A 27,591-nucleotide genomic window follows, 5' to 3' on the forward strand; every position below is an offset into this window, starting at 1 on the left:
TGGTTCCTTGCTCCATCTTTCAATCGATCAATTCATTTAAATTGTTATCAATCTCCTTACATATTTTCTTAACATTCCCAATAACTATCCTTGCATGTGTTCCGACTGAGAACATTGTCTATTCTTCATTCTGGGATGGAGGTTATTCACCTTCTAACGACCACAATCACTGGCATAAAGTGACAAACCATTATCCTGCACTAGAACAGTAATAAATCTGTTACATTATTACCACTGCAGGATACTTGTTCATTACACTATGGTAATATTGGATAATAGGCTCGGGACACTGCCAATACACACTGTGCACACGCACTATAATGGGTTTGTCAACAAACCACAAGCCATTAGTTAGTTGGCATACTTTACATTTGCCTGGGCTAAGGCAGTTAACTATAACAACACTCAGCTAAACTTTTTTTTACTCTACCAATAATACCACTCTTTCCTACATAGATAATAAAAACAATGGCTTCTCACTATCCATCCTCCAGCCCCAAGATAAGTCAGACACCAATCAGACAACACCATCCACAGGGATCATACTCCTAACTGCTGAGACAGTCATTCTCTCATAAATATACAGTATTGGCGCTTCCAATGCCCCATTCCATTTAATTCCACCCTCTTGATTAGCCTTCAATTGTACTTTTTATTGCCTCAGGTACCTTGGTACAGTGAAAATGTTTTTGTTTTACACACAGTTCAATAACAATCTTACTATACATTAGGCACAATCATACTGAAGCACAAGTAGATTACACCGAGGCAATGGGCAAGAGCTGCTATGTTTCCGCTGCCATCTTGAACCCTTCAAATTCATAAATACCTGTAAATGTGGAAAATTCTTCTGCGTGTGTGTTTACTCTGCGATCAAGTTGCACAGCAGAGTTATGTGACGTGCCTGTCGCAAATATGCAAGAGCTTCAAAGATATGAAAGTTTGCATCACAAGTTTCGCAATTCAGTATGTAAATAGTAAATGCCATCTGGCTTTTTGGATGAATTCACAAGGATGTCACAACCTCTGTGCCATGATTCTTCCCCCTTCGCTCGTCTATAGTTACCTTGAACCGGTTGCACAGGATGAAAGTTCAGACCCCCTGATCTGTGCCTCTGGTCACTCCACATAAGAGTGGGTGTCACTTGTCCAGGAACTACTCTCCCCTGAAATCACAGCTCAGCCTCCTCCAGCTGGACAGTACTGAGCAGATGTGTTTGCCACCCATATGCTGGTTTTAACTTTCTGCTGTGTGTTTATAATACATTCTAACTTACATGGGTTAAACTGAGAACGGTGGGAGGAGGCTAGTGTGCGTGAACAATGTGGATCGAAGAGTTCGATTTTTATGCTGCAAATATTGGGTAATAACTGGAAACATTTGTCCCTTTTACTTTGTGTATAAGTCAGCGTTTCCTGTTTCGATTTTTTTTCCCCTTCCTGGAGCAGCTGGTGACGTCAGTGCTCACCTGGTGCAGGTGAGGAGCTGCCGGGACGCGGCGGGAGAGACCGGGATCGACAGGGGACAACCGGGCCGGAGAGTGGGCAGCGCGCGGCTTGTAACCCGGAGTGGGCAGCGCGGGTCGCGGGAGGCGACCTCAGCGGGGCCTCGCCTCCAGTAGCGTGTTATGGTAAGGATCCGGAAACCGCTGCCCTGCCCCAAGCTCTGGCAAGTTCTCTTGTTGGTGAAAAACTTTTTTTTTTTTTTTCACCCCCATAGGGAAAGTTTAGTAACTCTGGAGTGAGAGAAGCAAAAGGTTAACATGGAGGGAGAGGAGAGGAGGCGAATGGGGACAGTTAGTAAGCGAGAGAGTGAGTGAAAGAGTGGAAGAGAAGTTTGGAATGAGATTGGCGAAGGAGGAAAAAAAAGAAAGTGAACAAGGAAGGTAACAGGAGAGTGAAAGAAAAAGGGAGGGAATGGGGAGGGGAGAGATGCGGAGAGAGAGAGGCCAGGAGGAAGAATCAAAGAGGGAGTTTGCATTTCTGTAACAGCTTTCAAGATTTATTTTTGCAGCAAATAAAATATATTTGAATTGTAGGCAATATTGTGATGAAGGGAATATGGCATCCAACAGATTGACACAAAGTGCTGGAGTAACACAGCGGGTCAGGCAGCATCTCTGGAGAAAAAAAGATGGGTGACGTTTTGGGTCATAACCCTTCTTCAGACCTGTGCACAACAGAACAGATTCATATAAAATATCGGTTACAGAAGGCCATACGACCATCTTGCCCTTGCTGGTTGTGTCAGAGCTACCTGGGCTAATTCTGACCTCCAGCACTGCATTTGTAATGGCTGTTGCAGGCAAAGTATCACCATTTTTTGGGGGCTGCTTGCCTGCCACCTAGAGTAGTCCTGGCCTAGAGATTCTACGAGACCGCAAGGATGTCACATTTATTTTCCAAGGAAGGTTTGAGGAGATCCTTGTGCATTTTCTCTAGCCTCCTGGAAACTGATGTGATGCGAGTCAGAGTGGGGAGCTTGTTCCGTGAGTCTGGTGTTGGGCATGTGGATGGTGTGGCCTGCATTCTGAAGCTTGTGTTGTGTGATCACAGCTGCTGCTCATGACCTTGGCTTGGGAGAGGCTGCTGACCTTGATTGATCAAGGCTGCCAATGATCTGGATGGTTGTGTGCAAGCAGCATTATTGTCGCTTCAGTCTTTTCAGATGCCTGTTCTAATTATCCCACAAATTCAGGAGGGCAGGAATGATTGTTGCTCGGTAGAACATGGCTCTTTTTAGCCATTTGGGAAAGTTGATAGGAACACGGGATTAATATAGGATTAGTGTAAATGGACTCGGTGGGCTGAAGTGTCTTTTTCCATGCTCTATCCCCCGCTGACTGTGACTCTATTCAGTCAAATGTTTTGCTTGTGTTGGAAGTCTGTGATGAATTTTGCTGTCAATGTCTGGCCTTGGGATGACTCTTGATGTGTGGGAACTGATACATATTGACCAAGGGCAATAAGACCATAGCTGATCCCCATCTGACTTCATCCACTTAACTGAATTCTGTAATGTTTCACATCTTTTGGTACTTTTTGAAAAATATATTGATCTCAGTTTTGAAATTTACACCCTGCCAGCTCGTGGGGAATGTGTTCCATCTTTCAAGCAGACATTTTGAGTAGGAATCTTTCCGGACTTTGCTGCTCAATAGCCTGATTTTGTAATGATGTAGTTCTGGACTTGGCTCAGTAACCCTGCATCCCCACCTCCCTTCCCAAAGCAAAAACTTACTTCTCTTTAATCTATCGGTTTATTTAATCATCTTTAAACACTTCAACCAGATCATCCTTTAATCTGCTCAACTCGTTTGTAAGTACAAACTTAGTTTTATTTTATTCAGTTCACCCCAGGATCATACTAGGACTGTAGATGCCAGGAACTGCAAATGGTGGAATATCATGTAGAACACACAGTGCTGGAGTAACTCATTGGGACAGGCAGCATCTCGGAAGGACATGAATTGCAGGAAGATTGTTCCCGATGTTAGGGAAGTCCAGGACAAGGGGTCACAGCTTAAGGATAAGGGGGAAATCCTTTAAAACCGAGATGAGAAGAACTTTTTTCACACGGAGAGTGGTGAATCTCTGGAACTCTCTGCCACAGAGGGTAGTTGAGGCCAGTTCATTGGCTATATTTAAGAGGGAGTTAGATGTGGCCCTTGTGGCTAAGGGGATCAGGGGGTATGGAGAGAAGGCAGGTACGGGATACTGAGTTGGATGATCAGCCATGATCATATTGAATGGCGGTGCAGGCTCGAAGGGCCGAATGGCCTACTCCTGCACCTAATTTCTATGTTTCTATGAATTGGTGATGTTTTGGTTCAGGACCATTCTTCAATCTGAAGAGGGTCCCACACAAAATATCACTATCCGTATCCTCCAGAGATGCTGCCTAATCAATTGAGTTACTTCCAGCACTTTATGTCACATTTTAACTGTTTTAGTGAATTTGTTTTTGTGATTTCAGTTCTTGAACTTTCTATAACCCATGGTTTTGAGTTACTTGACGTTTAAGAAATAACTAGATTTGGTTCCTTTAACAGAATGATCATGTGTCCAAAGTTACAATCGGGCCACGTCTCCAGGTGATATTTCATTTGGAGGAGCTTAGCTCAGGGTGAGTCAGTGTGGATGAAGTCATTGAGGCTCAGTTAAGATTGGCCACCCGTGCTATGGAGCATGAACTCTTGGTATCATTGCTAGCCTGTACATGGTGAATGTATAGAGACGGTAAGACAGTCTGTGCCCCAAACCCCGTTTTATTTCTAAGAATAACTGAGAATGAGGGGGGATCTTATAGAAACTTTCAAACTTCTTAAGAGGTTGGACAGGCTAGATGCAGGAAGATTGTTCCCGATGTTGGGGAAGTTCAGAACAAGGGGTCACAGTTTAAGGATAAGGGGGAAATCTTTTAGGACCGAGATGAGGAAAACATTTTTCACAGAGAGTGGTGAATCTGTGGAATTCTCTGCCACAGAAGGTAGTTGAGGCCAGTTCATTGGCTATATTTAAGAGGGAGTTAGATGTGGCCCTTGTGGCTAAAGGGATCAGGGGGTATGGAGAGAATGCAGGTGCAGGATACTGAGTTGGATGATCAGCCATGATCATATTGAATGGCGGTGCAGGCTCGAAGGGCCGAATGGCCTATTCCTGCACCTATTTTCTATGTTTCTAACTCTGACACTCCACTACTCCACCCACCATTCCTCTGGCAGCTCCAGTTGTCCAATGTTTTAGTGTTTAAGAAGGAACTGCAGATGCTGGAAAATCAAAGGTAGACAAAAGTGCTGGAGAAACTCAGCGGGTGCAGCAGCATCTATGGAGCGAAGGAAATAGGCAACGTTTCGGCACGAAACGTTGCCTATTTCCTTCGCTCCATAGATGCTGCTGCACCCGCTGAGTTTCTCCAGCACTTTTGTCTACGTCCAATATTTTAGGACTGGACGGTGTCACTCTTCACAGTAGAACAGAAACAGACCATATGATTTGGCTAGTTTATGTTGGAATTTGGTCTATACAAGCCTCTTTCCATCGCTAATCCGTTAATCCTACCATCATCTCCTGCTATTCCTTTCACCTTCTGTATATTTAGCTTTCCATTAAACATGCCTGTGCTCTATTCCTTCACTGCTCTGTGTAACAGTAGTTTGCATGTCTCTGGGATAATAAGTTTCTCTTGAACTCCTTACTGGACTTTGATATTCATTGTCTTGTATTTATAGCAAAGTAATTTCAAACTTTCTGTAAATGTAAAGATCTGCATCATCTCACCTGAACCTGTACATTATCAAAAAATACCTGAACCTTATTTTTTAGAATATTGAGCCTGATGGCATAACCTCAATGTTCGATTATTACTCTAAAATGTATTTTTTGTCTGGAACAGAAACACGTATGGCAGGGAACAATGCCGTGTTGGGGCAAAATGTCAGTGGTTGCCAGTTTTCGGGAGAGCCCGCTGTCAGCCTAAACTCCCACTGCCACATATCCAACCATTTGGAATGTGGCAATGTCACCTTGACTCCTCTCTTTGCTTTTTGAACATGGAACATAGAACAGTAGCATTGGAACAGGCCTATCAGCCCACAATGTCTGTGCCGAACATGGTGTCAGGTTCAACTAATCCTCTTTGCCTCCACATAATCCATTTCAAAGAGTCAAGAGTATTTAATTGTCAGCTGAACTGGCAACAGAACAATGAACTGCCTTCTGTAGCCTTGATGTTGGTGTTCAACTTTGTTAGACTATATGAATAATTTTCTCGAGGCTGTTACTAATATAACAGGAGTGAAACCAGCTGAAATATTAAAGGAATTGTTTGAAATAATGACGTCCTGATGCTCAGGTACTGCTTCCTGCCATACGTCCTGAATGGTGACAGTACAATGTTATTGCGTTTCATCATTACACATCAGAGTGTGAGCCCGCACTGACCCTAGTCCTGATGGCACTGAGCAGTAGGGAGAAAAATGAAGTCTCTGGATTACAACGGGGACCACACATCAAAAAGTGCTTGTGTAAGTAATGAGGGTGTGAAAGATGCTTTATAAATGTAAGAGGTTCTTTGTTTCCAAAGGTTCTTTGAGTATCCTTCTTCAAACACTAGGAACATGTAAGTGCTGTGTATCTGCAATAACAGTTGAACATGTGTGAAAGGTCAAATCGGTCGGGTACATTACTGGAGAGAAACAGATAACTTTAACGGAGACTCAAGTGACTGCAGATCCTTGAATCTGGAGCTAAAAACAAACTGCTTGAGAACTTGGGGAAAGGACAGTCGCTGTGTCGGGTCGAGACCCTTCCTCTGGACAGTTTCATTTTTGCTCCAGCTAACTTTTCAATGTGACCGCCTTTCATGGGTCTAGCAATGTAATTGTTGTCTGTGTCCTGCTTGTTGTCTGTATCAGTGACGGAAGAATAGAGAGGCACTTTTCATTGTTTTGTTTGACAGGTAGATTTGATATTGACGGAGCCTAAAGATTGCTTGTTTAATAATATCAGAAGGACATGAGATTTTCAATAATGTCTCTGTGACAGAATGGAAATTTAACTGTTGAATATAACGACATCAAGGCAGTAACTGAGTGTCTTCAGTCTGTTTGGAACAAGATTGGAGATGATGCAGGGACATCTGACTGTCCCAAGCTAATTTTATTGTGCATTTGTTATATGATGTTGAAATTAATTGTACACAAACTGAGTCTGTGCCTGAAGTGGGTGGCTCTTTGGTCTCTGAGTTAGATGGTTGTGGCTCATGTTTCAATACAGATCAGGGCTGTACTGAGAACTGACTGCATTGTCCGTGATGAGAAATCGAACAAAAGCCGGGCATTGAAGTAAGAAGTCTCAGTCCCCATCTTATAAAAATAATGAAGCTTAACTAGCCAACTGAATATGTGTGCGTACATTAACATTATTCAGTTGTATGATAGTACAGTACAAAGGTCTGACCTCTGACCCATCAAGTATGTACCAGTTCTTTGATAGACCAATCCAGTTAATTTGTCTTCCTGACTCTTTCCTCGTATCCTTTGGTTAATTTCTCAGCCCAACCATCCACAGTTCAGAAATCTACTGTTAAATCTATAACCACTTCCTATGAAACTCCGCGCTTCAAATCCCAACCATTTGTTTTGGGGGGTTTTCTCTCTGTTCTCCCTTATTATTTTGCCAATCACCTTCGATCTGCACACTCTTATTACCAACACTTAAACCATTGCAAATAGTTTCCCTTAATTTAACCTGTATTAACCTTTTGTGATTTTAAACAGCTTCTGGATTGCTGTGCTATGAGGGACAGCAATTGCAGTTCTTTCTGGCAGTCCACAGTTTATAGATCGAGAGATGTGTACTCCATTCTCACTCGAACCCTTCGAGTTAATCCTATGTTGTTCTCTTCCAAATCTCCACCCCTTCTTAAAATGTGATCCCCAGCGTTAGGCATCAGTGGGAGCCGAGTACTCTATATATTTATGCCATCTGTACTCTGCCTCTGTTTATGATAATGATATATTATGGAGATAAGGAGGAATGTTTTTAGCCAGAAGGTGGTGAATCTGTGGAATTCATTGCCACAGAGGGCAATGGGAGCCAAGACATTAAGTGTTTTCTTAAAGCAGAGGTTGATAGGTTCTTGATTAATATGGGCATCAAAGGTTACGGGGCGAAGGCAGGGAAAATAGTTCAACTGTGATCGAATGGCAGAGTAGACTTGAGGGGCTAAATGGCCTAATTCTGCCCCATGTCATGGTCTTCTAACCCCAGAACCTTGAGCTCATTATTGACTTGTGTGTTAGCATACTGCTACTTTCTAAGATTTAAACAGAGGCTTCTAAGTCTTCTAAAAGGGTGTCATTTAATTTCTAGTTTTCTTTCTGAGTACATGACACCTTGCAGTTTTACATTGAATTTCATCTGTCAGATGTTCACTACTCAATCAGCCCAAAAGGTCACTTAATGGGTCCACAGGTAACAAGTGACCTGCTGGTTCATTTGTTTCAGCCACCGACAGAGGTTTGTGTAATTGTTGCACTCGGAGTCCGTGAATATGACACAAAACTAATCTAGAACGAGTGGTGATGAGGATGCAGAGATACTTCATGCGATGTAGACAGGCAGGGAGTGGGCTACAACATGTCAGAGCTCAGTGTTGACAATTGTGCTAAAAAAAATCACAGAAATGCTGAGGATTTTTGATATGGTGAGTGATTGGGAAATGTCAGTGTTCAAAGTGACCAGGATATCCTTGATCAAAAGATACTACTAACTATCACTTGGTGGCTGCAGGCAGTTATCTGTGTCCACTGCAGAATACTAGAAATAGACTCTTGTTTTATACCAAGGTCTCCCTCCTCTGTACTGTGTGGAATGACCATTGTGCTGTGTGGGATAGATTGCTAACATAACATTAGAGTGGCACAGAGGTGCAGCTGGTAGAGCTGCAGCCTCAGCGCCAGAGGCCAGCAGGTTGGATCCTGACCTCGGATACTCTCTGTGTGGAGTTTGCACGTTCTTCCTGTGACAGTATGGGTTTACTCCCTGTGCTCAGGTTTCTTCCCATATCCCAAAGAAGTCCAGGTTTGTAGGTTAATTGGCCTCTGTAACATTGCCTTTGGTGTGCAGGGAGTGGATGTGAAAGTGGAATAACATGAAAACAGTGTGATCAATGGTCAGGGTGTTGTTGTTGGGATAAAGGGTCTGGTTCTATGCTGTATCTTTCAATCAGTTCAATCAATAACCTGCAACTCAAAGGTGAACATTCATGACAAAATCTGGGCCTTCAGCAAGACTACAAACATTCCTCCACAATCAGCAGCCCCCTATCCTGGCACAACCCTTGAACTGTTGTTGCTATTGTGCTAGAGAAATAACCCCATTCAATGAATAGTTCAGAAAGCCATCACATGAGAAAAACGCACACAAGTAGGCTACTTGACCTCCTCTTTGCTTTGTCATTCAATACGATTGTGGCTAATATTTTATATGGTTGCCACTTTGTACATTAACCCCATATCTCATGGCTCTGGTAATGTCTAAATAGCTCTTCGTTGAATATAAGTAATCAAACATCCATAGTCGTCTTTGGTGGAGAATTTCAAAGATTTGGTATCCTCTGCAGGAAAAAAAGTTATTTTCATCCCTCAGCTGAATGACCACCCTTTGTAACGGGATGCCAACCTGCTTGAGCTGTACCAGAAGGTTACATGGAGGCTGAACAGCCAAGGCTGTTTGCAATGCACAGCATGTGATCCCACACATAATGCATCAGATCGAAGCTCTGCTGTCTTGCTACATTTAGTCATGAGTGTATGTGGATAATAAAACAGTTAACAGGAGGCTTTGAAAACATCCCCTCTTCAGTAATGGTGGGGAATCAGCATATGTGCCAAAGGCAAAGCTAAAGCATTTGTAGCCATTTTCAATCGATAGTGCTGGATGGAGGGTCTACTGTGACTTCCTCTGTTCATTCCTGTCAATCTGGAAGTCAGGGTGGACACAGAATGCTGGGAGTAACTAAGCGGGTGAGGCAGCATCCCTGGAGAGAAAGAATGGGCGACGTTTTGGGTCGAGACCCTTCATCAGACTGGTGATCGCATTTATTTATCGCAGTCGCTGCCTCAAAAAGGCTGGCAATATCATCAAAGACCCACACCATCCTGGCCACACACTCATCTCCATGCTTGCTACCTTCAGGTAGAAGGTACAGGAGCCTGAAGACTGCAACAACCAGGTTCAGGAATAGCTACTTCCCCACAGCCATCAGGCTATTAAACCTGGCTCGGATTAAACTCTGATTATTAATAACCACTTTCTGCTATTTGCACTTTATCAGTTTATTTATTCATGTGTGTATATATTTATATCATGGTATATGGACACATTTATCTGTTTTGTAGTAAATGCCTACTATTTTCTGTGTGCTTAAGCAAAGCAAGAATTTCATTGTCCTATCAGGGACACATGACAATAAACTCACTTGAACTTGATCCAGAAGTCAGGTTAGTTTAGATTAAATTAGAGATACAACATGGAAAAGCCCTTCGACCCACTGACTGAGTCTGTGCCGACCAGCAATCACCCATACACTAGTTCTACCCTACACGCTTGGGACAATATACCAAAGCCAATTAACTAATAAACCTGCATATCTTTGGAACTTGGGAGGAAACTGGAGCACCCGGAGAAAATCCATGTGGACACTGGGAGAATGGACAAACTCTGTATGGACAGCACCCTTTGTCAGGATCAAACTCGGACTCTGTAAGGCTGTAACTTCTCCGCTGAACCAAGATGTTCCAGAACAAGGGGTCACAGTTTAAGGATAAGAGGGAAGTATTTTAGGACCGAGATGAGAAAATCATATTTTACACTGAGAGTGGTGAATCTGTGGAATTCTCTGCCACAGAAGATAGTTGAGGCCAGTTCATTGGCTGGATTTAAGAGGGAGTTAGATGTGGCCCTTGTGGCTAAAGGGATCAGGGGGTATGGAGGGAAGGCAGGTATGGGATATTGATTTGGATGATCATATTGAATGGCGGTGCAGGCTCGAAGGGCCGAATGGCCTACTCCTGCACCTAGTTTCTATGCTGCCCTGGTCTTTAACCACTTTGTTTCATGCCGTGTAATATTAACAGATAGTTGTGACTATGAAACAATACACTATTCTGTCGAGGCATGAAGACGTGTGCTCCAGATATAGCAGTGTGCCTATTCAGGTTACCACAATGGCACTGATAATTGCTCATGTATATCCTGACCACAAAAAAAAAGCACCAAATCAGTTTAGCTAAATATGATCAGTCTACTGCTAATCTTCAACCACGGGATGGAAGATGCTTTCGCTAACTCTGCTATTGAGTGGCCAGTAACCAGCCTGCCAATGCTCCGATTGGGGCTTTGCCAAAACCATTCACTCTGGACCTCTGTAGAGCCTTTTATCTGAATGTGGGCAAATGAACCGAATGCAATAAATCAGGCAAGAGAAACTGTCTTGACGTCAAGGCAAGGTTTGAATGGACACATTGCCAGTGAGTCTTGGTGAAATTGGGCATTAAGGGGAATGCTGTCTGTAACTCTTGCCGTTCCTCGCACGGTGGAAGATGTTTGTGGCTCTGGAGATCAGTGTCTCAACTCCAGTATAGATAGACACAAAATGCTAGAGTAACTCAGCGGGTCAGGCAGCAAGGAATAGGTGACATTTCAGATCTGACCTTCAGTCTGAAGAAGGGTTCCGATCCGAGATAACCCGCTGAGTTACTCCAGCATTTTGTGTCTATCTACGGTGTAAACCAGCATCTGCAGTTCCTTCCTACACATATCAATTCCAGTATGTTGTTCTTCCTCAGGACAGTATCTGCAGCCCTTTTATCATCAGCTGCTTCCTCTATGATTCTTCCATTGTAAGGGGTTGGACACGTAACCCCAGCTACAGGAGCCAGTGGGAGGCAGGGATGTTCTGTGGTGACTGATTCACCTCCTTGCCACAAAGCATTTTAACTACAGTACCTACAAGGCACAAGTCAAACAATGTTTGTCCAACAGTTGCTTCCCAACTGTTATCAAGCAACTGAAGTATCCTATCACCAACTGGAGACCGGTCCTGACCAAAGATTATAGAGCAGAGCAAGATGCGCCACTCTGCGAAAAAAGCGTAGTATGACATGACGCCATTTTATTGAGCTACAATTTACAATAATATTAACTAAATATATGAAGTGATAGATGTTATATAAAACACTGTTCCCTACAAAACTGATTACACCAAAGATGATAGAGCAGATCAATCTTTGGAACGGATGACACCAAAGATACTAGAGGAGCATTGCCTGCCCGCTGCCTCGGGAGCGTCGACCGCGGGCAGACGCTTGAGGCTCTCCCGCCGGACAGAGAGACTGGTGCCGGCCGCCTTGATCTGGTATCGGGGGGGCCGAGAATCAGTCCTGGATCAACTCGGGAGTGGAGGAAACGTCCTCTTCCCCCAAAGATACTAGAGGAGCCTCTAGTATCTTTGCTCTTCCCTGCGACCTGAGCATAGAGCAGATTGTACAACTGTGGAGTTCGTCCCCGCTACCAAAGATGTCGCGTTTGGCATCAACAAATGGTGGCCGTGACGTTCCGTTACGTACTACACGTCAGTCCATTGGATTTCGGAGGAGTGGTCTATCTTGCTCCTCTAGGATCTTTGGTCCTGACCTACCATCTACCTCTTTGGAGACCCTTAGACTATCTTTAATCAGACTTGAATGAACTTTATCTTGCACTCGTTATCCTGTATCTGTACACTGTGGATGACTTCATTGCAATCGTGTATAGTCTTTCTGTTGACTGGATAACAACAATAAATGCTTTTCACTGTACCTCAGTATACGTGACTATAATAAACTAAACTATATAGTCTATATTGTCCTCTTGCCTGGATTTGTGCTGCTCCAAAAATACTCCGGAAGTTTGTTAGGATCCAGAATGAAGCAGCCTGTTGGAATGGCTGCCTATCTGATAATAATGTTCAAACTCCACCACTGGTGCACTGTGGCTGTAGTACACAACATTTACAATTATTAAGGACAGCGTCTCTCCAAATCTCTCACCATCCTGATTTTAAAAATGCATTGGTGCTTTTTCATCACGGGATCTAAATCTTGGAACTTGTCAAAGGCGATTATAGTCAGGCCCTAGTTTGTCAGCAATGATCTCGTTCCCACACAGTGAATGAAAACAAGGCTATTGTATCACACATTTTCACATCATCTGCATTCATCCCCTTTGTTACCTTATCAAAGCAATTAATTATTTAAAAAAACATAAGAGAACTAGGAGTAGGCCCCTCGGCCCCTTTGTTCCTGCTCTGCCATTCAATAAGGTTACAGCTGATCCTTTAACTTGGTGCCACGTTTCTGTACAACATCCTTGATCATCTTAAAAACGAAAGATCTTTGTATCTCTTCCTCGAATACCTTCTGTGATTGAGCCTCCACTGCCTTCCTGGGTAGTGACGTCCAAGGATTGATCACCATCTACCTGAAGAAAGTTCTCCTTATCACTGTCCTTAATGGCCAAACTCTTAGTTTTGAGGCTGTGATTCCTGAGGCAGGAGAAATGTCAGCTCCATATTTACCTGATCAAGTCCCATAATAATTCTGCAACTTCCATTTCTTACACTAAACTGAAAGTATAGGTCCACTCGGCCTAATCAGTTTGATTTGTTTTTTTTTTTATTATTGTCATGTGTACCATGGTACGGTAAATCACTTTGTTTTGTTTGTCAGTCAGCTGAAGCAAACCTTACCTTAGTACAACAGATCATGCAAAAGAGAAAATAAACAGGGAAGAATATAGTGTTGCAGCTACAGAGAAAGTGCAGATTGAAAAAAGTACAAAGGCCACAAGCGGTAGATTGGAAGATCGGGAAATTATCTCTATCAAATGAGAGGTTGATTCAAGAGTTTGATAGCAGCAGGGTAGAAGCTGTTCTTGAATTTGATAATATGTGGTTTGAAGCTTTTGTACTTCCTGTCTGATGGGAGCGGGGAGGAGAAAAGAACAAGGGTGTGAGTGGTTTCTGCAGGCTGCTTTCCCGAGGCAGCATGAAGTCGATGGTAGGGAGGCTGGCGTGCAATGGATTGGACTGTGTTCATGACTCTCTGCAATTACTTGCGATCATGGGCAGAGCAGTTGCGCATCTGACACAGAAGTGCATCTCTCTGTTCAAGAGTCTGATAATGGTGGGGGTGGGGAATCTTGAATCTGGTGATACCAGCTTTCAAGCTTTTGTATCCTCTGCCTGATGGGAGAGGGGAGAAGAGAGAGTGACTGAGTGTGAGAGGTCCTTGATTCTGTTGGCTGTATATAATGGAGTAATGTTGCATTTCAGTGCTGATTCCATTAGTGCTTTCACTCATGGGAACACCTGCTGAACTTTGAGTGAAGTACTGCACAGTGTTCCAGATGTGATTTTACCAGGGCTCTGTACATTTGAGCAAGACTTCTCATCCAGGATCTAAAACCTCATGTTTTAAAAATCAATGCCAACGTTTGTCACTAACATGAGTGAGTTCAGCCTCTTGCCATTTCCTAGCCCAAGGTCACTATTCTCCTGAGGCTCTCTACCATGCTCACATGTGCACCCTGTACATATCCCCCGAGCTTGCATTTTCTTGTTGCAAAATTGGGCTGCACAGTGGCACAGCGGTAGGATTGGTGCATTGAAGCGCCAGAGACCAGGGTTCGATCCTGACTACGGGTGCTGTCAGTACAGAGTTTATACGTTCTCCCTGTGATCCCGTGGGTTCCCTGGATTCCTCCCGCTTTCCAAAGACGTGCAGGTTTGTAGGTTAATTGGCTTCTGTAAATTGTCCCCAGTGTGTACGATAGAATATACTAATATACGGGGTGATCGTTGGTTGGCATGGATTCAGTGGGGTCTGTTTCCACACTGTATCTCTAAACTAAACTAAACTAAAAATCACCCAGATTCTGGGCAAAGAAACAGTTGACAGAGCATCTAACAGAAGGAGGGTGGTGGACAGACTGGTTTTGGGAGGAATTTCCAGATCATTGGCCCTGTAGTAGTTGAAAACATGATTACTAATGATAGAGCAAGGAATCCACATATCTCACAGTCAGGTTTGTTGTCTGTCATTCCTACGCCAACTCGCAATGTAAATGCTTCACTCTACTGAAGTACTGCACCCTTCCCAATAAAGCTGCCCTGGAAGTAGCAAAGGATAGTCACACCAACACATGATCCAACACTCCTTCTACGAGCTTGGAGTAAATAAGCAGGTCAGGCAGCATCTCTGGAGAACATGGATAGGTGACGTTTTGGGTCGCAACCCTTCTTCGGACTGGTTTGCTTGGGACACCCCGACCCGAAACGTCACTTATCCATGTCCTCCAGAGATGCTGCGTGGCTCCCTGAACTATTCCAGCACTTTGTGTCTTTTTTGCAACCCAGCATCTGCAGTTCCTTGTATTCCCATCTTTCCTCCCTTTTTTTATTGCTTGATTCCTTTCCAGTTATGGGTTCCTCTCTGAGAGAGCATCAGAGCCCATTGAATCCATGCCAAAACGATCACCCCATATATTAGTATATTCTATCGTACACACTGGGGACAATTTACAGAAGCCAATTAACCTCAAACCTGCACGCCTTTATCAAAATCAGTCATCTCATGCCCATGCCGACCACAATTTCCCATCTACACCCATCCCATCTGCCCGCATTTGGCCCATATTCATCTAAACTTTTCCTATCCATGTATCTGTCCAAATTACTTTTAAATGGTGTAATAGTACATGCCTCAAATACCCCCCCTGACATCTCATTCTATATACTGTGTGAAAAAATTGCCCCTCAGATTCCTATTAAATCTTTCCCTTCTCACCTTAAACGTATGTCCTCTGGATTTGGATTTCCCCTACTCTGGGTAAAATAAAACTCTGTGTATTCACCCATCTACCCCCCTCATAATTTCATGCCCAAACACCATTAGATTGAGAAGGTGTTGCATCACAGTTCTTGCCCTATCAATTACCTCCCAAATTCTCTGAAGCCCTTGTTCCCAGATCCCTTCTATTTCTCAGTTGCCACAGTCAGCCAACTGACGATGGCCCATTTAACTTTTCTATCTACGCCTTGCCATCCTCGCACTTGATTATTCAGTTTCCTGGTCTATTTCCTCTCTTCAGGTCTCCATCACTTCCTACCCCCACCTGACATCTATCCGTTGCAGATCTGTCAGGGCAATATATTTAATCTTCAACCTTGACAGAGTTACAGTGTACAGAAACGGGCCTTTGACGCACCATGTCATGTTAGCCATCAAATACTCATCTATATTAATCCCACTCAACAGCTCTTGTTACGTAAATGTTTTTCCGATCAACCAATTATTTTGGTGTTCCCAGTCTAACCTCATCTTGAGTCCTTTGTACTTGTTTAATTGTTTAGGGATACAGCGTGAAAACGGGCCCTACGGACCACCAAGACTAACAATCACTTGTACACTAGTTCTATGTTATCCAAGTTTTGCATCCTACACACCAGGGGAAATTTACAGAAGCCAATTAACCTACAAATCTGCAGGTCTTTGCACACTTTTATCTTATCTTTTGTTTTACCTCAATTTTATCCTTAGAATATCATTGCTGAGGTGACCCGTTGTCTTGTCAAAAAAATGTAATTGTACCGTTGACCCTGTGTTAACCTACAAATGACAAATAAAAGTGAACTGAGTGTGGAGGGGAAACCAGAGCACCAGGAGAAAACCCACGAGGTCACAGAGAGAAAGTACAAACTCTGCACAGACAACACCTGTAGTCAGGATTGAACCTGGGTCTCCGGCGCTGTGAGACAGCAACTCTACCGTTGTGCCACTGTGCCACCCCTTCTCCAATATTTCTCCTCTTGTGCATCCCTGACTTTCTTTGCTCCGGGCCTAGGCACTGGAGGTTCCTCCTGAAGCGCTCTCTTCTCTGCTTAACACTCTCCCTCCAGAAAATGCTCCAATATATCATCTTTTTGCCAGAGCTTTTGTTAAACCTTTGATTTGATTCGCACTGTTGCCTGAACATTACCTCTACAAATCATTTCAGAAATGTTGGAAGGTTATTGGTGTTGCAGAAATGCGAATGGCTTTTCAGCAAGATTGGTAAATTATTGCATAAATGACTTGTCTTTTTTTTGTGTCTTCACGTTTTTGTTTGGTAAAACAGCAGATGAGCATTAGACTCAACCGCCTGGAGCCCGAATTAGAGCTTAGAATAGATTTAATGCATATTAGTCATCTCAAACTGGTTTGGTGACAAATGCCTGAAGGTATAAAATCATATAACCTTGCAGCACAGAAGGTAGATATGCAGTGTATTGTGTTGGGCAGCTTGTCTGTTTTAGATGAACACTGCTTTTTCCTCCATTACCCTCCAAATTCGTCTCTCCATCCACATGCACAATCAACTCATTGAACTATCATGTGGTATATGCCTCCCCCGTTCTCTTTGGTCATGCAGTTTGGATCTTAAACACCCTGTCTGAAAGCATTTCTCTGCTTGACTACCTTTTGTCATTTAATTGTGAACCCTGGTAACTGATACTCTGAACAGAGGATACAATTGCACCTTGTGTGTTCCGTCAAAAGTTTAAATACCTTCAATAGATCTTTCCTGAACCCTTTAGGTAAGCATACGGATATGCAGAGAATGGAGGGATGGGAATCATATTTAGGTAGAAGAGATTTGTTTGTCATTATACTTGGCACAGACAATGTGGGCTGAAGGGCCTGTTCCTGTGCTGTATTGTCCTATGTTCTTTTCTGAGAACAATCCTTGGTTACATAATCTCTCCACACAGCTGTGAATCCTACCAGTCGACTTGTTGCTTCTCAGAACCTTGCTGACCTTAAAATGTGGTCCTTAGATCTGCGCAAGGTCGCCCAGCTGAAGCCTAACTAATGATCTGCTAAGTTTACCATGACTTCCTTGTTTTTCTGTTGAACAACGTTAATTACAATGCTTCGTGTTTTCAACTTGCCCTGCCACTTTTAAATGAATTTAACTTTGAAAACATGGGGAGGCAACAACAGGCTTTTTGGGGAGGGTCGTGTTCAGTGACTACAGTGCCCTCTATAATGTTTGGTACAAAGACCCATCATTTATTTATTTGCCTCTGTACTCCACAATTTGAGATTTGTAATAGAAAAAAATCACTCTTGGTTAAAGTGCACATTGTCAGATTTTAATAAAGGCCATTTTTATACATTTTGGTTTCACCATGTGGAAATTACAGCAGTGTTTATACATAGTCCCCCCATTACATAGTCTCCCATAATGTTTGGGACACAGCAATGTCATGTAAATGAAAGTAGTCATGTTTAGTATTTTGTTGCATATCTTTTGCATACAATGACTGCTTGAAGTCTGTGATTCATGGACATCACCAGTTGCCAAATGGAAGGAATTTAGTGTTCAACTTCTCTGGGCTTTCCATGCTCGCTGTCAATGTTGACAGCGTGCTAGATTAGTGCCTGTATTGCAGCCATATAAAAAGCCCAGCTTATAGATAACTTTTACAGTTTATATATATGCCCCATTTAATGTAAAAATAGTCCATACCTTTAATTGTTTTCTCTATAAGCCCTGGGGTTGAGAGGTCGTCGCGGAATATAAAATTATCATAACTATATTATCGGCATGCTCGCCGACATTGGGAGGGCAGATCGGGTTTTGACTGTATTGCAGCCATATTTAGCTTACTTGGCCACTCAAGAATTGACACATCAAGAATTGACCAGCTTTTAGCTTGAAAAACTCCTTTGTTGCTTTAGCAGTATGTTTGGGGATCATTGTCTTGCTGTAGAATGAACTGCCGGCCAATGAGTTTTGAGGCATTTGTTTGAACTTGAGCAGGTAGGATGTGTCTATACACTTCAGAATTCATTATGCTACTACCATCAGCAGTCGTATCATCAATGAAGATAAGTGAGCCAGTACCTTCAGCAGCCATATATGCCCAGGCCATAACACCCCCACCACCGTGTTTCACAGATGAGGTGGTTTGTTTTGGATCCTGGGCAGGTCCTTCTCTATACTTTGCTCTTGCCATCACTCTGATATGAGTTAATCTTCCTCTCATCTGTTCACAAGACCTTTTTCCAGAACTGTAGGTAGACAAAAATCCTGGAGAAACTCAGCGGGTGAGGCAGCATCTATGGAGCGTAGGAATAGGTGATGTTTCGGGTCGAGACTGTTCTTCAGACTGATGTGGGGGGTGGGAAGAAGAAAGGAAGAGGCGGAGACAGTGGGCTGTGGGAGAGCTAGGAAGGGGAAGGAGGGAGAAAGCAAGGACTATCTGAAATTGGAGAAGTCAATGAAATATAACTGGTTGCTCTTTTAAGTACTTCTTGGCAAACTGTAACCTGGCCATCCTATTTTTGCAGCTAACCAGTGGTTGCATCTTGCAGTGTAGCCTCTGTATTTTTGTTCATGAAGTCTGCTGACGGTGGTCATTGACAAATCCACACCTGACACCTAAAGAGTGTTTCTGATCTGTCAGACAGGTGTATGGGGATTTTTCTTTATTATAGAGAGACTTCTTCTGTCATCAGCTGTGGATGACTTCCTTGGCCTGCCAGTTCCTTTGCGATTAATATGCTCACCAGTGCTCTCTTTCTTCTTAATGATGTTCCAAACAATTGATTTTGATAAGCCTAAGGTTTGGCTGATGTCTTTAACAGTATTATTCTTGTTTCTCAGTCGAATAATGGATCATTTGACTTTCATTGACACAACTTTGGTCCTCATGTTGATAAACAGCAATAAACATTTCCAAAAGTGATGGAAAGACTGGGCGCTGAGAGCTCTTATACCTGCATTAAGGAGGCAATTAAACACACCTGAGTGATTACAAACACCTGTGAAGCCTTGTGTCCCACACATTATGGTGCCCTGAAATGGGGGGGACTATGTATAAACACTGCTGTAATTTCTACATGGTGAAACCAAAATGTATTAAAATACCCTTTAATAAAATCTGACAATGTGCAGTTTAACCACATGTGGTTTTGTCTGTACAAATCTCAAATTGTGGAGTACAGAGGCAAATAAATAAATGATGGGTCTTTGTCCCAAACATTATGGAGGGCACTGTATGTGCCTACGACATGGGTGAATGAAAGCTGCGACAAGTGCCCATAGAATATCACTGGCACAGGTTCTGGGCATCTTCTAAATCTAGGCTCCATAGCAAAACAAATGCAATTCCCATTCCCCTTCCTCTGTCCTATCCACGCATTCATGTAGCAGACCCGTGCCTCCTCTTAGCCCTGTTTCACCCTCGCCTCTTTCCCCTCCCCTTTTCCTGTCCTTCTCTGCGCACAGCAAGGGCCTAGTAGGGATCCGGCCATTTATCTGCAGCACTAATTGCACTTTGTCCCGATTTGTGTTTCCCAATTGATCCAGTTTTTTTTTTTCCAGTCACTTAAAGTGTCAATGCAGGAGTGGTTATTCCGAGGTCCATAATGTTGAATTCCAACCTTATGTTGCGAAGAAAGATCAACTGAAATATTAGCTCAATTTCTCTCTCCACACAGGTTGACTGAGCTACAGAGTATATCTGACCTTTTATGTTAAACTCCACCATTAGCTACTGCCAATGTTTATTTACATTTCTTACATTGCATGAAGAATGCAGGTGAACAGAGGGAATAACTGTGCACAGTTCCCTGAAAGTGGAATCTCTTGTAGATAGGGTGGTAAAGAAAGCTTTTGGTGTGCTGGCCTTTATAAATCAGAGCATTGAGTATAGAAGTTGGGATGTAATGATAAAATTGTACAAGGCATTGGTGAGGCCAATTCTGGAGTATGGTGTACAATTTTGGTCGCCTAATTATAGGAAGGATGTCAACAAAATAGAGAGAGTACAGAGGCGATTTACTAGAATGTTGCCTGGGTTTCAGCAACTAAGTTACAGAGAAAGGTTGAACAAGTTAGGGCTTTATTCTTTGGAGGTTAAGGAGGGGACTTGTTAGAGGTCTTTAAAATGATGAGAGGGATAGACAGAGTTGACGTGGATAAGCTTTTCCCACTGAGAGTAGGGAAGATTCAAACAAGGGGACATGACTTGAGAATTAAGGGACAGAAGTTTAGGGGTAACATGAGGGGGAACTTCTTTACTCAGAGAGTGGTGGCTGTGTGGAATGAGCTTCCAGTGAAGGTGGTGGAGGCAGGTTATATGGACGGGAATGGAGGGTTATGGTCTGAGCGCAGGTATATGGGACTAGGGGAGAATACGTGTTCGGCACGGACTAGAAGGGTCGAGATGGCCTGTTTCCGTGCTGTAAATTGTTATATGGTTATATGGTTATTTCTTTTTAGCTAACTGCATCCCCTTCAATTCCTACTAGCACATTTATTTGTCAAGCTTGCTCACCGCAGTTATTGCTTGTGGTTATGAGATGGACATTCGAGCCTTGTAGTTGGTAAAAAGATTCTCTTGGTGGGAAGAGAAGCGATTGCATCTCCTTCAGCTGTAAGGAATGTGTTGCCTGACTCCATCTGCTCTGCTTTGACTGTACAGTATCTTATCCAAGGCCATTTAATATTCAAATATATTATCCTAGTCTCACCAACACATATGTAGAAAGTTTTCAGAGAATGTTTTCCGAGCATGACCTTCCCATTGCAATCATGCAAACTATATTATCTTTTAAACAATTTTAATGACTGTAAATGTTGGTGTTTCTGTTCTGGCTCTGTTCCCAGTGATTTGAGAATTGTGCACAATGTAGTTAAGTAACGTTTTTCCTCCTTGTGCCCCACAGATCCTTCAGTCTCAGCCATGCAAGGCACTCGGCGGAAAGCCACATCGCAGCCAACTGACCGGATTGCGGGAGGGAAGCTGCTAGCTCCCCCTGGTCTTCCGCCCGTCTCCGTGGACTCCCTGAGTCTGGAAGTTTACGAAGGGTCGACGCCGGAGCACAGGCGAGCCCAGAGGAAGGAAGGCAAACCGCTGGCGAAAGGTCCCAGCCGCAAAGCGGATCCCAGAGATTCCAATGGGAACAATTCGGAAAACATCGGGTTCATCCCGGGCTCGGCGGAGAATGCGGACGATTCGGGCTGGTGTGCGTCGTGTGGTTTGGGAACCTGTGTCACGTGGCAGACCTTCAAAGCAGTCTTCTGCTGCGTGGTGACTTGTGGAGTGTGCAAGGCAGACCCTGGGGGCTATAATCCGTGTACCAAGGCCACAGAGTCATCGACAGATGTTAAAGTTACTGAGACTGCCACTTTAAGATATGTTTCAAGCCCAACACATGCCATCACTATGAACTCTGACCTAAACCCCAAAAAGGCCAACCTTGCAGGCAATAGTTTCAATTATTATGACATCAAGTTGCGTGGGGAAGAGGTGATCTGGGACAAGAGGAGAAGCAGTCAGTCCACGGACTCGTGTCGCAAGGATCTGCACATCTACAATTCTCAGAAGTCCGAGAGTCCTGGAAGCACATCGCCAAATTCTCACAAGCGCCTTTCTGATGAGTTCCCCTCCTTCCTAGAGGAGGATCTGGAGAATAATGAACTGAGCGGCTCGATGTCCAGCGCGGAGTTGGATGAGTACATTAACAAGAAGCTGCTGGAACTCTTCAGCATTCACCAAATTGACATGTTGGCACAGTGCACGTCTGACACCACCTTCATCAGCAAGAGCAGCGAGATTAGCGAGCTGATCGACAGCATCACCAAGGGCTACAAGATCAACGAGAAGGACGCGGAATGCAGGATAGTGACCGGGATCGTCCGGATCAGCACCCGGAAACCCAAGAGAAACAAGCGTAATGCACAAGAGCCCAGTGAGGAAAGACTGGTCAGTCTGACCTCGACTGATGCCAAACCTCAAACAGAGACTTTTCTGCCAAGTGATGGTGAGGGAACGGCCATTACTGGCTGCACGGGGGAGTTGAGGAAATGTTGGGGGTTAGGCGTGGATTGGGAATCGAGGGTTGAGTAGAGGGTTGAGATGCACTGGAGCTGCAGTGAAGGTTGGGGCTGCACTAGACTTGCCAGAGATGCATTGGAGGTTGTGTCTGTATTGAGGACAAGGACCAAATTGGGTCTTTGATTTGCACGAGTGGTCTGGGCTGCCTAAATGATCAGGATTGCAGCATGGTTGCATTGGAACTGAATTGATCATTGCAGTGGACATGCAGTGGTGGTCATAAGAGGTACCTTTGGGACAGTGGAGACTGAATCAGGGGATATATTATAGGCAGCCCCGAGTAACAAGTGGGTCTTTTTTTTTTTTTTTTTCAGTCATCAGTTAGTCGAATTTGTCTGTCAGAAACATACACAAAATTCCTCTGGTAACCATATCTGCATGATTTATAATGAATGACATCAAAAACATATAAGACTGATAAGGTAATGTTGCTAAAAATATGAAGAGAGAGGGAATGTAGTTCTGCCATTCGTAAGAATTTGTGTATGTACAGAGCCCTCCATAATGTTTGAGACAAAGACCCACCATTTATTTATTTGCCTCTGTACTCCACAATTTGAGATTTGTAATAGAAAAAAATCACATGTGGTTAAAGTGCACATTGTCAGATTTTAATAAAGGCCAATTTAATACATTTTGGTTTCACCATGTAGAAATTACAGCAGTGCTTTTACATGGTCCCCCCCCCCCCCCCCCCCCCCCCCATTTTCAGGGCACCATAATGTTTGGGACACAGCAATGTCATGTAAATGAAAGTAGTCATGTTTAGTATTTTGTTGCATATCCTTTGCATGCAATGATTCATGGACATCATCAGTTGTTGCTGGGTGTCTTCTCTGGTGATGCTCTGCCAGGCCTGTATTGCAGCCATCTTTAGCTTATGCTTGTTTTGGGGGCTAGACCCCTTCAGTTTTCTCTTTAGCATATAAAAGACATGCTCAATAGGGTTCAGATCGGGTGATTGACTTCACCAACAAGAATTGAACATGTTTTAGCTTTGAAAAACTGTTTTGTTGCTTTAGCAGTATGTTTGGAATCATTGTCTTGCTGTAGAATGGACTGCCGGCCAATGAGCTTTGAGGCATTTGTTTGAACTTGAGCAGTAGGATGTGTCTATACACTTCAGAATTCATTATGCTACTACCATCAGCAGTTATACCATCAATGAAGATAAGTGAGCCAGTACTTTCAGCAGCCATACATGCCCAGGCCATAACACCCCCACCATTGTGTTTCACAGATGAGGTGGTATACTTTGGATCTTGGGCAGTTCCTTCTCTCCTCCATACTTTGCTCTTACAATCACTCTGATATAAGTTAATGTTCATCTCATTTGTCCACAACTTTTTCCAGAACTGTGTTTGCTCTTTTAAGTACTTCTTGGCAAACTGTAACCTGGCCATCCTACCTTTGCAGCTAACCAGTGGTTTACATCTTGCTGTGTAGCCTCTGTATTTCTGTTCATGAAGTCTTCTGCGGACAGTGGTCATTGACAAATCCACTTCTGACTCCTGAAGAGCATTTCTGAACTGTCGGACAGGTGTTTGGGGATTTTTATTTGTATGACGGACTTGGCAAATGAAAATCCTCGTATGTTGCAAAACATACTTGGCTAATAAAGTATTATTTTGATTGTGATTCCAACGGTGATGGAAAGACTGGAGGAAAGACTAGGTACTGAGAGCTCCCTTATACCTGCATTAAAGAGGCATTTAAACTCACCTGAGCAATTACAAACACCTGTGAAGCCATGTGTCCCAAACATTATGGTGCCATGAAATGGGGGGACTATGTATGAACACTGCTGTAATTTCTATATGGTGAAACCAAAATGTCTAAAAATGGCCGTTAATAAAATCTGACAATGTGCACTTTAACCACATGTGATTTTTTTTTTTCTATTACAAATCCCAAATTGTGGAGTACAGAGGCAAATAAATAAATGATGGGTCTTTGTCCCAAACATTATGGAGAGCACTGTATGTTGTTGGACATTTGTAACCTGGGGATAGCATGTAACCTTTGGGAGATGCATAGAGTTCAAGTATGTTAGAGGCTATTGTGATTGCAGAAGTATGACTTGAAACTTTGTTTATGTCTAGATCTCAACTTGGAGATTTCAGTCGTGGATCCGCTGGATTTGAAGGCAAGGCAATTGCAGGGATTGGCTGCCCCAGGTAATTCCTGAACTCTGTGGTACTGACAGTCAAGTATCTCGAACTTAGAAGTGAACAGTCCCTAGTCCCTAAGGTAGACAAAAATGCTGGAGAAACTGAGCGGGTGAGGCAACATCTATGGAGCGAAGGAATAGGTGACGTTTCGGGTCGAGACCCTTCTTTAGACTGAAGAAGGGTCTCGACCCTAAATGTCACCTATTGAGTCTTAAGAAGGGTCTTGACCCAAAACGTCACCTATTCCTTCGCTCCATAGATGCTGCCTCATCCGCTGAGTTTCTCCAGCATTTTTATCTACCTTCTATTTTTCCAGCATCTGCACTTCTTTCTTAAACAAACCCTAGTCTCTAACTCGGTGAACTAGACCCGGTTTGCAGGGTGCGTGGGCCTGAGGACCACAACTGGAACTATGTCCCTGTATATTTGATACGTTTAGTTATTCAGGTCCAGTAACAGCCTCTGAGTTGGAGGTGGGAATGAGCATGTGTAGACTTGCAGCATGTGTTGATTGCAACATCTGTCCAAACAAATTCAAGTTACTCATGAATGCCTTAAAAAAAAAAAAAAAAAAGGAAACTGAATAAACTACTCCCAATAAAAACGCTAATTTCATGTAATATGGATACATGAAATCAATCCCAGTACTTGGAAGCAACACGGTCACCACCTGAAATGACATTTGAAAATCCCATTCCTCCCTGCTCTGTCAACATTAATTAATTACCTTTCTGCTGCTAAATTCTCTGCTTCAGAGGGCGGTGGAGTCCCGTTCTCTGGATGCTTTCAAGAGAGAGCTAGATAGGGTTCTTAAAGATAGCCGAGTCGGGGGATATGGGGAGAAGGCAGGAAAGGGGTACTGACTGGGGATGATCAGCCATGATCACATTGAATGGCAGTGCTGGCTCAAAGGGCCGAATGGCCTACTCCTGCACCTATTGTCTATTGTCCTCTTCTTCCTGCTCTGGCTCTTCACTTTCCATACCTCAATTAATTTATTTCTGTCTCATCCCTTGCACTCATCTCTTTCAATCTAGTCTGTTGCATCTAGGTCCCTTGCTCCTCACATCCCATACCTCTATTAATTTATTTATCTTTTCTCTCTCTCATCCCTTGCACTCATCTCTTTCAATATTTCCTCCCCACCCTGTGTTCCATATCTATGCCTCGCCGTTCTCCTTGAACACATCCATTTCTTTGATCCTCCTTAATCAGAATCTGTACATTTCATCAGGTTCTGCACAGTGTCCTTGACTTTGATCTGCTGTGCTTTTGACATTGCCTCGATATTGTTCTGTTTCCTCATCTCATGCCCCATCACTTGTACAGTTTTAACTGTTCTACCTGAAAAGTCTTTATTGTTCTCTTTCTTCCTCCAGAAATCCGAAAAGATGATTCTCTTCAGGACACTGAGACTGATTCATCAGGAACTCCGCTGCTCAAAGTCTACCTTTAAGATCAGAGGACAAACTCTCCCCACATTCTTTAATGGACAGGATGGGTGGATCCAGGACAATCATGTGGGATCTGGTGGAAAGTATGGAGCTGAATCGCTTCCCCTCTGGGTTTTGACTGTTTTTCATGGTTGTGTTGTTCCTTCCTCCCCTCCCTCCATTCCTCCCTCCCCTTCCCTCCCAACAAAACCTTGGGGATTTTCACTGGTTCTCAGCTCGATCTCCCAATTTCCAGAGTCTGTTATGACTGGCCTTTAATGTGGCCATTCTTCCATGAGTGCCCTCCCCCTTCTCCCCTCCCTCCTCCCTCCCTCCCACCAGCCACTTCGCCCATTCCTCCCTGAGAATAAGGAGCCCTGCCTCGTGCAGGAGATCTGGGTTCAGTGCTGTGGAACAATGAGAATTACTATAAATAAAGAGTGGGTCACAGGGTCTTTCACCAGGGTCTCGGTAAGTTATCACTCAAGTGGAAGGGTTATGGTTGGTTGTGTGTGTGTACAGTTACTTCTACCTTGCACTGGTACCTTGCTTAGCATCCAAGATGCATTCCCAGAAATTGAGTCAACACTAAAATCAGTCTTTATAGCACTAAATATAAAGGCAAGCATAATCAACAATGCTGGTTTGTTGGGGTCCTAAGCAAATCCAGCAATTAATTTCCCCAGGGTTCAATGATGAAAGGCTATTAGAGAGGAATGGTGTTGGATGGGCTGTGTTGGTCTATGTCATTGGGGTTAGGTGGGTCTCAGGATTGCCCTCTCGACGATACAGTGAGTGTGGGCCATTGTTGGGGCAACCTATGAGATTGTCGCCATGGAGAAATGACTGGAGCAGGGAGTGCTGCGTATCCAAACACAGAAAGGGTGAGACAGCAGCATGCATTACCTCCACAAGGTGGTGAAGAGGGAGACCAGAGGAACCTGGTGCTGTCAACATGTGGCGCAGATGCTTCCAGTCTCCAGCACTGACTGCACTCACCCTCCCAGCTGGGCTGAATTCCACATCTCCACTCAGTGCCCACTCCACTGCCCCAACGCCAGCCCTCCCATGGTGAGCCTTGTAGTGATTTATTGCTGGAGATACATCAGTGGAGTGCAGGGGTAGCTGGGTTCTCCCAAGCTGATATGTAAAAGTGATTGTGTGGACTGATGGGCCAAGAGTGCTACAAACAATCGGCGTTCTGATGGTGGCATGAAGTAGGGTACCAGTATATACCATTATATACTCCATTGAATTGTTTTGGATCACTGATTGAGATGCTGCATTGTGGTGAGAAACATCAATGGATTTTAATGAATTACTTTTTATATTAAAAGAAAACTGTAAAATTGTCTGTGATCTTGAATATACATTCATCCCTGATCCCAACTCCCAACACGGTTCGGAATACCACCAAGGTATGGACCTGGCTAATGTTACATGATTTAGGATTCTATCAGTCGGGCCATTGCTTCTTCTGTTCTGTATTCCT

At 43.6% G+C, this 27,591-nt stretch overlaps 1 protein-coding gene across 2 annotated transcripts; it reads left to right on the forward strand.

Moving 5' to 3' along the window:
• Positions 1-1,149: 1,149 nt before the first annotated feature.
• On the forward strand, positions 1,150-27,455 carry kdf1a (keratinocyte differentiation factor 1a). 2 transcript variants are annotated; one of them, XM_055656390.1, is made up of 4 exons: positions 1,150-1,364; positions 21,324-22,421; positions 24,598-24,672; positions 26,046-27,455. In XM_055656390.1, the coding sequence occupies exons 1-4, from the start codon at positions 1,349-1,351 to the stop codon at positions 26,120-26,122; spliced, it is 1,266 nt and encodes a 421-aa protein (XP_055512365.1). In that variant the 5' UTR covers positions 1,150-1,348; the 3' UTR covers positions 26,123-27,455. The 2 variants fall into 2 exon arrangements, with proteins under 2 accessions (XP_055512365.1, XP_055512366.1); XM_055656391.1 differs by lacking the exon at positions 1,150-1,364 and adding an exon at positions 1,387-1,631.
• Positions 27,456-27,591: the final 136 nt, after the last annotated feature.

This window comes from Leucoraja erinacea, chromosome 26, assembly GCF_028641065.1.
Source record: "Leucoraja erinacea ecotype New England chromosome 26, Leri_hhj_1, whole genome shotgun sequence".
NCBI classification, from domain to species: domain Eukaryota; kingdom Metazoa; phylum Chordata; class Chondrichthyes; order Rajiformes; family Rajidae; genus Leucoraja; species Leucoraja erinaceus.